This window comes from Oratosquilla oratoria, unplaced genomic scaffold, assembly GCF_046742065.1.
Source record: "Oratosquilla oratoria isolate Oo_2021 unplaced genomic scaffold, ASM4674206v1 SCAFFOLD45, whole genome shotgun sequence".
Taxonomy (NCBI): Eukaryota; Metazoa; Arthropoda; class Malacostraca; order Stomatopoda; family Squillidae; genus Oratosquilla; species Oratosquilla oratoria.
Genome location: NW_027467710.1, coordinates 1809217 through 1822958, shown reverse-complemented (window position 1 = coordinate 1822958; position 13742 = coordinate 1809217). Strand labels below are relative to the sequence as shown.

General features: G+C 41.1%; 1 protein-coding gene across 3 annotated transcripts in view; it reads right to left on the bottom strand.

Annotated features, from left to right (window-relative positions):
- The window catches only part of LOC143023158 (amino acid transporter heavy chain SLC3A2-like), an 86186-nt gene that overhangs the window by 18657 nt on the left and 53787 nt on the right, over positions 1-13742 (bottom strand). For all 3 annotated transcript variants that reach the window (XM_076181674.1, XM_076181673.1, XM_076181675.1), the window contains one exon: positions 1761-1978. In XM_076181674.1, coding sequence (XP_076037789.1) covers positions 1761-1978 — 218 coding nt within the window. The remainder of the gene's footprint in view (positions 1-1760; positions 1979-13742) is intronic.

Below are 13742 nucleotides of genomic sequence, written 5' to 3'. Positions count from 1 at the left end.
TTCTGTGTTGGCTCCTTTAATGTTTGCCATATATATAAATTATATGGATGAGGGACTGAAGTGTTACATGAACTTCTTTACTGATGATGCCAAATTACTTAAGAAAGTAAGCACAGAAGAAGATTGCAGAATGCTTCACGAAGACCTAGACAAAATATGGAAATGGAATCAGAGGTGTGAAGTGAACTTTAACATTAAGAAATGCAGTATAATGGAATTTGGAAAAAGCAAAAATAGAATATCAGGTCAATACAAAATTGGTACCAAGGAAGTCAAAAAAGTCGACTTAGAAAAGGACCTATGAGTAATTACCTCAAGTGACTTCACACCTGATAAACATGTCAATAAACTAGTTGGAGAGACTTTTAACTTATTAAGATCAATGTAAGTGGCCTTCGACTACATGGATAAAGAAATGGTAAAGAAAATAATTAATTACATTGATAAGACCTAAATTGGAGTATGGGCACCTCGTACAAAAAACAAAGAAATTAGAAAGAATTTAAAGAGTAGTGACAAAAATGGTACCTACACTCTCAAATTTGACATATGAACAAAGATTAGATAAATTACATCTATCAACAGAATTATAAAAGGGATGAAAGTTCTTGATAGAGATGACTTATTCAAATGGGACAGAAGAGAAACAAGAGGACACGAGAAGAAGCTAAAGAAGGACAGTTACAGAAGAGATTTGAAAAAGAATAGCTTCCCACACAGAGTGATTGATGTCTGGAACAAACTAAACAGGGAAATAGCGAGTGTCGAAAGTATACAAGATTTTAAGAACAAACTGGATGTGGAGAGATACAAAAATGGGTCACTATGAGCATAGCTCTCACCCCTTAAAATACAAATAGGTAAATACATGCCTGTACATGTGCACACTCATAGAAACATATGCATGTGTGCCCATGTGTTTATTTGCATGCATGCACATATGCAAATGCCACACACAAGAACACCTCACAGATTACATAAAGCAACGACAAAGATGGCCCCAACACTTTCAAAATTGACATACAAACAAAATTGTCCAAACTAGAACTACAAACCCTGAAACAAAGAAGATATAAAGGAGATCTGTTGGCCATTTACAGAATCATGAAAGGCATGGAAGTCCTTGACAGAGAAGACTTATTAAAGTAGGATAAAAGAAAAACAAGGACATGAAATGAAACTCAAAAAGGAGTTATAGAAGAGATCTGACAAAAAAAGAGAAAAAGTTTTCCACAGAGTGGTGGATGTCTGGAACAAATTAGACAAAACAATAGTGTGTGCAAACACCATACAAGAATAAGAACAAAGTAGATGTTGAGAGATACAAAGATGGGTCACTACAAGCATAATTTCCCTTCCTGTATAATACAACTAGGTAAATATATGCAACCTGTGAGTTGGACATGTCCATGTATCACATGCAGGCAAGCAGGTACTCACAACTCGCAAATGATATGTCTGTGTGTGTATGCATGAATACACATTAACACACATATGAGCTCACTATATGTAAGTCATGGACATGCAAACACACATGCAAACTGTGGGTGTGTGAGTGTGCTCAGGTGAAACACACATACTAACAATCTGCGAGTCAGATGTGCACATTTGAAGGGATGCATGTGCACAATGAATGCATACACACATGCAATCTGTGGGAACCTGTGCATGTTTGATATGTGCATGGAAATGGTGTACGAAGACCCTTTCTAGAAAAGGGAACTGACGACAACTTACAACACAGATCTGATCACACTCACCATCATTATCCGGTCTAAATGTCCTCGGTGGTAAGAATCTAGGACATTGCGCCACTGATGCATTGAGTTAAGGAGCCCATCTTCAGACACCAATTTTTCAATGTCAAGGAACATGAAGCCATCAATACCAAGACTAAGCCACTGGTGAAGAAGGGCAGGAACCACCTCCAGCTTGGCAGCTCCTTCCCTCTTTGTATGTAATGATACATCTACATTTTCTGAAATAAGATCAAGATTTGTTTTTAATATCAACTTTCCTTCAATAAATTAATATCTAAAAATATTTGAGCAAGAAAAGTGTATTGGCAGGCTTCAGCAAGAAATTGGCACTTGATAAGTCATACTGGCAATAGATAATAAGGCTTTTGACCAGCAACAGACTAAAAAAAGGGAAACAGAAATCAACAAAAATTACAAAAGCATTTTAGAATGGCTATATATCAGGATACTCCAAACACTAATACTCGCACTGCAGACAGGCATGAATAATAAATCAATTTATATATATATATATATATATATATATATACACATACATACCGTATATTTCCACATATAAGACGACCCTAAAATCCAAAAATTCACCCCTTAAAATGGGGGGTCGTCTTATACTACCATTATAAAAATCAGACCTTGAATTCTACATGAGATGACTTGGTAGGCTAGCCTGCCGATAACCACCGATACACAGGAAATGATTCACATTATGATAAGAACTGGTAATGATGATATGGTTTAACGTCACAAACTCCCCCCTATCGGGAGGCTAGGACGGTGCCCCTCACAGAGGGCTTTGTAGCGTGGAATTTAACGAACCATGCCCTTGGTTCAACTTCGCTGGTGGCAGGATTCAAACCGCCATCCCCTCGACCTTCGCCGCAAGTAACGACACCCTAACCCACTCAGCCAGCGAGCTGGTAATAAAGGTAATTAAACCATATTTACCTTATATATTATTGGCATATCTTTATAGTAAATGGCAATTGTTAATAAATTTGAGGAATAATTCTATATTAATGAAACTACAGTACTTTTAAGTACTCTATGTAAACACATTTAAATCAGCTGAAAAAAATGTAAACATCGAGCACTGGTTGCGTTCATAGCAACCTTTTCCTTTTGATAACTTTTCAGTAATTTTTAAAACTGAAAATAGAAACTTTGGATTTCAGTACATAAAACGTTTATCAATAAAAAAAGTATATTACAGTAGTCGAACCAGGAGCGTAAACAAATCATTTTTGTTAGTTGACGTGTGTTCTCAGAAAATCATGATACATGATTTGCTTTATTTCATTTATTTTTATAAGGTACAGTAATAATTTAAGGATACAGTAAGTAAAACGTTTAAGTAAGAAAGAAAGAGAAAAAGCGGAAAAAACAGCTGATAAACGTAATCAAAACAATTATTTTTGTACGGTAGGTTTGATACACTGATGCTTTTGTATTTTAACAGTCGTCTTATACTACCGATATGAGATAAATTAATAAAAATTTGCTCTAATTTTGTATCTCGTCTTATACAAAGGTCGTCTTATACACGGAAATATACGATACATACATACATATACCAAGGCTTTTTCCCCCTTATAAGGGAGCTAGCCAAAAAGGAAAAGGCATAAAATCATTCCCACCCATTCCATCCCTGAATACACTCCACACCCTCCCTCTTATCTTAGCACCTCCTGGATGACGGGTCATCCCTGCACCTTGTCCACTGCCCTGGGTCAGAAGCAGTGTCGCAAGACACAGCACATCCACAGCAAGGCCGCTTCATTAAATCGGCGACCCCCCCTCTCCGTCCCCCCATTGCATAAAAAGAGAAGACGGGGAGAAATCCCTTCGGGCTGCATCAAATTTTGCTCACACATACTACCTCACCCCCCATCCCCCCGCCCATTCCACCTCATGCATCACAACATCATCCATATACAACCATTCTCCATTCGCCCCTGTCTTCTGTCCTCTCCCATCCTTCCTCAACAGACATTCCCCTCTTCCCCAAAGCCCCCTTCACCCCATCCATCCACCTCATCCTAAGACGTCCCCTCATGTTCACTCCCTCCACATCTGCCTTCCATACCTCTTTTACTAGTCTTTCATACCTCTTTTACTAGTCTGTATGGGGCAGAAACATGGAACATAAGAGAGGAAAAGAAAAGGAGTTTGAATGTGTTTGAGATGAGGTGTCTGAGAAGTATGATGGGGGTTACTAGGCTAGATAGAGTGAGAAATGAGGAGGTGAGGAGGAGAACAGGGGTGGAAAGGGAGTTGGGAGATAGGGTTGATGAAAGAATATTAGGATGGTTTGGACACATGGATAGAATGAGTGAAGAAAGACTAGTATACATATATATATATATATATATATTTATATACCAAGGGCTTTTTCTCCCTTATCAGAGAAGTAGCCAGGTCAAAAGGCATATACCCACTCCTACCCACTTCATTCCCACCCATTCAACACCCATCCACCACCTTTTCTTCCCTCTCATCTTAGCTCCTCATGGATGACAGGTCATCCCTGCATCCTGTCTACTGCCCTGGGTCAGAAGCAATGCAGCAAGACACAACACATTCACAGCAAGGATCCCTCACTTAATTGGCAACCCTCCAGCTCTGTCCCCTCTTGCAAAAAAAGAGAAGACAGGGAGAAACCCCTTCAGGCTGCGTCAAAATGTCGTTCATGCATAACCACTCTCTAACTCCCCACATCCTCCACCCCCTCTCTACTTTGCATCACAGTATCATCTGTACACAGCAATTCCCCATTCAACCCTATCTCCTGTTTTCTCCCTTCCTTGCTCAAAAGACATTTCCTTTTTGCTCAATGCCCCTTTTATCCTATCCATTTCATCGTTGGTCACCCCTCAAGTTCACTCCCTCCACCTCTGCCTTCCACACCTCTTTAATTAGTCTCTTTTCACTCATTCTTTCCATGGATGTGGAAAGAATGGAAATAAGAAAATAAATATATACACATTCCAAGGGCTCTTTCCCTCTTACCATGGAAATAGCTAAAGTCAAAAGGCATAAATCCACTCCCAACCATTTCATCTCCACCCATTCCACTCCCATCCACCACCACTCCCTCCCTTTCATTTTGGCTCTTCATGGATGATAGGTCATCCCTGCATCTCGTCCATCACCCTGGGTCTGAGGCAATGCAGCAAGACACAGCACATCTACAGCAAGGCCACTTCATGTAATCAATGATACCCCCTTCTCTGTCTCCTCATGCAGAAACATTGAAGATGGAGAGAAATCCCTTCAGACTGCATCAAAATATCATTAACACATACACACACTGACAGTCGAACAAATCGGATGTACCTGAGAACGGTCCACGAGCTAGCACTAATTCTAGCGATTCATCGACCAAAAAGTGGAGCTTTACCTAGTTGTAAACACACTAAAGGGGAGCAATGGTGAGTGGAACCATGATGTAGTAAAGTGCTTAAGAAAAAAAAAAAAAAAAAAAAGACATACGCTGAGACAACCAAAAGAAGATTAGATATGAGTATGAAATGCCTTTGGCAGTGGTTAGAAAAAATAGAAGAAAGGGTAGTGAATGGTGGGATGAGGAAACAAAAAAGGTTGTAGAAGAGAAGAAGCGAGCTTTCACAGATTAGTTACAAAATAGGACGAGGGAGTCATATGAGAGGTACAAAGAAAAGAAAAGAGAAGTAAAGCAAAAGGTAAAGGTTGCAAAAAGGAGAGCTGATGTGAAATGGGGTAAGAGTTTGACAGAAAATTTTGAAAGTGATAAAAAAGATGTTTTGGAAAGAAATTAAGATAGGAAGAGGAGGCGAATCAAGTAGAGAAAAGGTAAAAGGTGCAGATGGAGAGATGATAATGGAAGAGAAGGAAGTAAGGGGAAGATGGGCAGAATATTTTAGGGAGTTGCTTAATGTGAAGGAGGATAGGGAAGGAAAGATTGCTGCAGTGGGAAATGCAAAGAAAATGAGAGTGATGAATGAGGAGAATGGAGGAGAAATAAGGAAGGATGAAGTGAAGGCAGTTGTTAAGATGATGAAAGCAGGTAAGGCACCTGGTCTGGATGGATGCCATGCAGAATGTCTGAAAAAGGGAGGTACAGTGATGGTGGACTGGTTGGTGAGGTTATTTAATGTTTGTTGGAGAGAGGGTAGAGTGCCGGAGGACTGGAGGAGTGCCTGTATAGTTCCTCTTTACAAGGGAAAAGGGGACAAGTGTGAATGTAGTAGTTTCAGAGGGATTAGCTTGTTGAGTGTAGTTGGGAAGGCTTATGGGAGGATCTTGGTTGATAGGATTAGGAGAGGAAAAGAAGGAGTAATTGGTGAGGAACAGTGTGGATTTAGGACAGGTAGAGGTTGTGTAGATCAGATCTTTGTGGTAAGACAGATATGTGAGAAAGCTATAGGAAAGGGGAAGGATGTTTTTTGGGCTTTTATGGATCTGGAAAAGGCTTATGATAGGGTAGACAGAAAGGCACTGTGGGAGGTTACGAAGATATACGGGATAGGAGGAAAGCTTCTGGGAGCTGTCAAGAGTTTTTATGAGAATAGTAGAGCTTGTGTCAGGATTGGAAATGGAGAGAGTGAGTGGTTCGAGGTAAAGGTGGGACTTCGTCAAGGATGCGTTATGTCACCCTGGCTGTTCAACTTATACATGGATGGGGTGGTGCGAGAGGTAAATGCAAGGGTAGTGGGTCAGGGATTGGAGATGGTTAAAGAAAATGGAGAAAAGTGGGAGGTGAGCCAGTTGTTGTTTGCGGACGACACTGCGCTTGTGGCAGGATCGGAGGAGGGATTGAGGAAGTTGGTGGCATAGTTTGGGAGAGTATGTGATAGAAGAAAGCTAAAGATAAATGTGGGTAAAAGTAAAGTGATGAGATGTACGAGGGGTGAAAGTGGCAGTAGACTGGAAGTGAGCATTAAGGGAGAGCGACTGGAGGAAGTGGATAGTTTTAGATACTTGGGTGCAAATGTGGCAGGGAAAGGTGGAGTGAAAGTGGAGGTAGAATGTAGATTGAGAGAAGCGAGTAAATGCCTTGGTGGATTAAAGAGTGTGATGAGGAATAGACATTTGGGAATGGATGCTAAGAGGAGACTATATGAAGGAGTGATTGTGCCAACAGCACTGTATGGGGCAGAAACATGGAACATAAGAGAAGAAGAGAGAAGGAGTTTGAATGTGTTTGAGATGAGGTGTCTGAGAAGTATGATGGGGGTTACTAGGCTAGATAGAGTGAGAAATGAGGAGGTGAGGAGGAGAACGGGGGTGTAAAGGGAGCTGGGAGATAGGGTTGATGAAAGAATATTAGGATGGTTTGGACACATGGAAAGAATGAGTGAAGAAAGACTAGTAAAAGAGGTGTGGAAGGCAGATGTGGAGGGAGTGAACATGAGGGGGCATCTTAGGATGAGGTGGATGGATGGGGTGAAGGGGGCTTTGGGGAAGAGGGGAATGTCTGTTGAGGAAGGACGGGAGAGGACAGAAGATAGGGGTGAATGGAGAGTGGTTGTATATGGATGATGTTGTGATTGCATGAGGTGGAATGGGCTGGTGGATGGGGGGTGAGGTAGTATGTGTGAGCAAAATTTGACGCAGCCCGAAGGGATTTCTCCCCGTCCTCTCATTCTATGCAATGGGGGGACGGAGAGGGGGGGTCGCCGATTTAATGAAGCGGCCTTGCTGTGGATGTGCTGTGTCTTGCGACACTGCTTCTGACCCAGGGCAGTGGACAAGGCGCAGGGATGACCCGTCATTCAGGAGGTGCTAAGATAAGAGGGAGGGTGGAGGGGTGTGGAGTGTATTCAGGGATGGAATGGGTGGGAATGATTTTATGCCTTTTTCTTTTTGGCTACCCCCCTTGTAAGGTGGAAAAAGCCTTGGTATATGTATGTATGTATGATAGTCCTAGATATGAAGACGAGTTATTCCATGGATTCAGGACAGGAAGAGCTATGGACCTCAAAAGCATACTAATAAACCAAGAAATATTTGAAATGAAAAGGGATATTGTTGAATGGGAAAGGGAACATAACCAATTATACAAAGAAGTAAGTGAATTGAGAAAGGAAAATGCACTATTAATTAGGGAAATGGAAGAAATGAAAAAGTTACTGGCTAAAGTAAAAAACTATAATGAAAAGATGAAAAATTATGACACAAATATAAATGAAACTTTGTTGAGGGAAGTTAATGAGAAGATACTAATAGAAGCAGGCAAAGTTGGTGAAAATATAGAAAAACCAAACATGATAGAAATTAAAAACCAAATGAAAGACAAAGAAAACCATAAAATACTATTTAAAGAAATAGTCAACGAACAAATGAATGAAAGTACAAAGGACACTGTGATAGAATTAATAAAGGAAAAAAGAGATTGGGTAAGAGACATACATACCTACATATACCAAAGGCTTTTTTCCCCCTTACACGGGGGGGTGGCCAAAAAGAAAAAGGCATAGAAACCACTCCCACCCATTCCATCCCCTACATATTCCACTCCCCTCCACCCTTCTCCCTTCCTCTCATCTTGGCACCTCCTGGATGACGGGTCATCCCTGCATCCTGTCCAATGCCATGGGTCAGAGGCAGTGTCACAAGACCCAGCACATCCACAGCAAAGGCACTTCATTAATTCGGCGACCCCCCCCCCCTCTCCATCCCCTCATGCAGAAAAGGAGAAGACGGGGAGAAATCCCCTCAGGCTGCGTAAATTATTTCTCATACATACTTCCTCACTCTCCATCCCCCACCCACTCCCCCTTATGTATCACAGCATCATCCATACACAACCCTTCTCCATTCAACCCTATCTTCTGTCCTCTCATGTCCTTCCTCTCTTTTGTAATTCCCCTTTTACTCCATCCATCCATCTCATCCTAGGACCCCCCTCATATTCACTCCTTCCACACCTCTTTTACTAATCTTTCTTCATTCATTCTTTCCATGTGTCCAAACCATCCTAATACTCTTTCATCAACCCTATCTCCCAACTCCCTTTCCACCCCTGTTCTCCTCCTCATCTCCTCATTTCTCACTATTTAGCCTAGTAACTCCTATCATACTTCTCAGACATTTCATCTCAAACACATTTAAACTCCTTCTCTCTTCCTCTCTTATGTTCCATGTTTCTGTCCCATACAGTCCTGTCGGCACAATCACTCCTTTGTATAACCTCCTCTTAGCATCCATTCCCAGATGTCTACTTCTCATTACACTTTTTAATCCACCAAGGCATTTACTCGCTTCTCTCAATCTACATTCTACCTCCACCTCCACTCCTCCCTTTCGTGCCACATTTGCACCCAAGTATCCAAAACTATCCACTTCCCCCAGTCTCTCACCCTTAATGCTCACTTCCAGCCTGCTGTCATTCTCTTCCCTTTTACATCTCATCATCTTACTTTTGCCCACATTTATCTTCAGCTTCCTTCTTTCACACACCTTCTCAAGCTCTGTCACTAACTTCCTCAATCCCTCTTCTGATCCTGCTACAAGTGCGGTGTCGTCAGTAAACAACTGGCTTATTTCCCTCGTTTCTCCATTTTCTTTAACCATCTCCAACCCCTGACCCACCACCCTTGCATTCACCTCTCACACCACCCCCATCCATGTATAGATTGAACAGCCAGGGTGACATAACACATCCCTGACAAAGTCCCACCTTTACCTCAAACCATTCACTCCATGGTTCCCACAGAAAATTGAAAACTAAATTCCAGGACTTTTCCAGGATATTCCAGGATAAAAATCATCAAATTTCCAGGACTTTGAGTGGAATATCTGAAACAATTTTCAAATACAAACTGATCTTTCTGGCCTCCTCCACCCCTTACAGCCAGCCGATTCCACCCACTTTATTACACTATGCAGTCTTCCTCTGTTAGATTACAATATATATATATATATATATATATATATATATATATATATATATATCAGAGTATCAGGTATAATTCATTCTTTGCTCTTTCTTGAAAATAGTCACTCCATTGATTTCAGTTTCTGCTTGAGGTCTTGTAGTTTCTTTTCCAGTTTGAGATTTTCATCCGCCTTCTCAGAAACTTTCAGTCTGAAAGCATTGGACTTAGCCAGCAAAGTGAAGTCATGCTCTGTTTCTGCCTTCTTTGCCAGCTGGTCTGCTTCCTTGGTCATTGACTCCATACTATCTTTCAAGAGCTTCCTCTTTTTCTCTGCTGACTGGATATCCTCTTGTAGTGCCTTTCTCTTTGAGGATTTCTCATTATCTGTCTGTGACTTCTTCTGATCCGCGAGGTACTGTTGGTATCTCATCCTTGATGCCCTGACATGCCTTTTCAGTCTGGGAGTGAAGGGTAACTCAGTGAAGTGCTGGCCCGTGGCTTGGATACTGTCATAGACTGTACGAAGAGTTACAATAGTCTTCTGCATGTTCTGAACCAGGAGGTCCTTGTTCACAGAATAACCCCTTTCTACTGATGCCTGACCATGGGAGACTGTGAGAAGCATCTTGAAAACAGACCAGAGCTTGCTGTACTTGTGGTCTTTAAAGTACTGGCCCAGAAATATGTCCAGCCTCTCACTATCTGGGGTGAAGTTCTTGAAATCTACTGCATGTTCCTGCCTCATCTCACTGCCAAACGCCTTGTACTGAGCAAGGAGCTCATCGCACTCTTCCCCGGACAGCCTGTTGGCATTCAGAAGCATCTGGAGGATTTTCTGGAACTTCGTCGCCGCATCTGTAGAAGGAGCAACTAGTTTATCTGGAGCCAGTGCAGAGAGATATCGAACCAGGGACAGTTTCAAGGGACTCTTGTCCAACATCTTGGATGTGAGCTCTGATAGCAGTGTCACACACTCACTCTTGAATGCCAGGACCTTCAAATCACTGACCAGTTTCTTCTCAGCAGCTTTCTTCACAGACTCTCGAGCAGCAAATCCCAGATCTACAAGTTTTGGCAGCATCTGCTTCTTCTGGTCCTTGGGGTCCAGGTTGGCCAGTTTCTGCATGGTGTCTGCTTTGTCCAGAACTTCTTTTTTGATGAAACGTCCCATGAGCGCAACAACCACTTCCTTTAGCTTCTGTCCCAAGAACGGTGCCATGGGTGCATCTGTTTGAAACCTCTGAAGGAATGGCTGGAGTTGTTTAGATAGATGAAGAATTGTAGCTCTGCGACGGAGAGTGGGTCCTCACAGGCAGCTTTCACTGATGCAAATGAGGCAGTGCTAGGGGCCTTCTTGGGGTCTTTGAAGGATGCCACAAATTTCTCCATGTTGGGCCACATCTGCAATGCACGCTCTGCAACCTTTGCATCCTCAACCCATCTGTGCTGGCAAAATTGCAATGGCAGCTTGCTCCCTGTGATAGTGGTGAAATCCTCTCTTCTTGCGGGGGTATCATGGAAGAGCTGCCACAGAGACCTTAGCAGGTTTCCAATCTTCCATCCAGTCTCGTTGGCCCCTTTCTGCAAGCTTCCGTGGACAGTGTGGAGTTCACAGCTTCCGATGTTCAGAAGTTCTGGGAGATCCTGTGTTTTGCGCTCCTGTTGCAGGTCATTGAAAATTTTCCAATTGACGTTAGGTCCATCCATTGACACCTGAAGCAGACGCTTGGGATCTAGTTGTTGTGTCCCTTCCTTGAAGTTGTTGAGTAGGTCGCTTGCTCGAGCATGCCCCAAGAACTGTGACCCAAAGTACCTTACACTGACCTGACCAGAATCATTGTCCCAGTAACGGACTATGAAGTCCATTTGTTCATTCTGTGAAACAGGGTTCATGCACTCATCAAAGGATATGGTATAGCACTCCGCACTTCTGACTTTCTCCACTAGCAGATCATGGAAATATGGAGACAGGCCAAAACAAACTAGATAAGCACACTTTGTAGCACCACATGAGAAAGTTTTAGCAATTTGGCTGTCCGGAAACATTCTTGGGAACAACATGCCCACATCAGATGATGAATTGAATGAGTAGTTGCTCATAACAAGCTTCAGAGCCCAGAGAACCTCTGCGTGGAGGGCAGCATCTGACACAGCAGCTGCAACCTCTGATCTTTGTGGAGCTGTACTTGTACTAGCAACTGGTGCACTGGAGGTGACATTGGCTGCAGCATCATCTGCCTTTTTGTCTTGCTTCTTTCCAAAGAAGTTGCGGATTGCTGATGGGTTTTGCCTTGACTGGCTGATCCTGTTATGAAAGTTGCTTTTCATATGACTTCTCAGAGCGGAAACTCCTATGTTTGCTATGTCAGACACTGCACACTATAGAATATTGAGCACAACCAACATCCATGCAACACTGAATTCAAGGACTTTCAATGACTTTTTTAGCTGGTAGTCCTAATTCCAGGACCACTTGATTTTTGGCAGAATTTCAGGACTTTTCCATGACTTTCCAGGATCACTTTTTTTTCCAGGACTTTCCAGAATTTTCAAGGACCGTGGGAACCCTGGTTATTTATTCGGTGTTTCAAAAATGTCTCGTAAGTTTGATGTGTTGTCTTTATTTGTTTCGCGAGGTTAAGTCCTACATGGGAGAAAAATTCATTAAATTCGTTTGCCACTTCTTTTTTAGTTTTTCCTTTTTTAATAATGTCTATGAATTCATTGGTGTTATTAATTTTGTGCCTAGTTAAGTTGTTTATTACTTCCCATGTCTTTTTTATATTACCTTTATAACCTTCAAGCAGTGTGTCATAGTATTTTTTTTCACAGTTGCGTAAAATTGTTGTAAGTTTGTTTTTGTACACTTTGTATTTGTTTTCGTCTGTCAAGGACTTGCTTTGAATTGATTTCTTGTAAAGTTGGTTTTTCTTTCGACACGCGTTCTTAAGACCGTTTGTAAACCATGGTTTTGAGTTTACGTTACGTGGTTTTATTTCTACTTCTCTCTCTGGGCAGCATTTGTTTACATTACTCATGATAATGCTTACAAATTCGTTATATGATAGATTGGCATTTTCTGACTCGTAAACCTGATCCCAATTTTCTTCTTTTAAGCATTGATTTAATTTTGCAATATCTTTTTCGTCAATTTTACGTTTAAGTACAATTCTGGGTTTTGTTATGCAGTGCATTTCTTTTGGACTGATAGTGAATACCGGTAGATGGTCACTTATATCACTTATTAAGATACCACTATGAATCTCGGAGTTTACAATATTGGTGAAAATGTTATCTATCAATGTTTCACTTGTATTTGTTATTCGGGTTGGTTTATTTATCAAAGGATATATACCTAAAGAGAAAATCATATCTGTAAAGTGTCTTGTTTGTTCATGAGTCTCATACTTAAGTAAATCTATGTTGAAGTCACCACAGAGATATAGATTTTTATTTCTGAATGGAGTTATGATTTCTTCAAGCATATTTGTGAACTCATTGATGTTTGTGCCTGGCTTTCTGTAAATACTTGTTATGACTGTATTTTTTTTAGTTTTACTGAAAATCTCAACAGCTACGCAATCAAATAGGTTTTCATACGAATTAGTGGATTGATTTATTAGTTTGCATGAAATTGATTTTTTTATGAAGATAGAGACTCCGCCGCCTTTTTGGATCTGTCTATTAGCACTGTAAGGAGTATAGTCTTGTAAGAAGTTTACTAGACATCCTGGGTCAATCCATGTTTCGCTTATCACTATAACGTCAAAGCTTTTATTGAGTAACTTGAGATAACAGTCAATTTTCTGATAATTGGCGTTTAGGCTCCTTGCATTGATGTGAATTAGTGTGAAACCATCAATATCACGAAATACCGTGTCAAATTGTGTATCACTATAGTAATCGCTGTCTTTTGTTAGTTTTGAGTAAAAATTTAATTCGGGGTCAATTTGGGTATTATTGTGATTAAATATCGAAAATTCCTTTTCTGATATTTTGTCTATTTCTTTATACTTCTTAATGGCGGTATATACATCTGGGTTTTTTGATGCGAGATTTGGCGCGGAAAACAAAATATTAATTTCTGTGTTTGAGATGGCATGATAGGGAAATGTTTTTGAGCAGT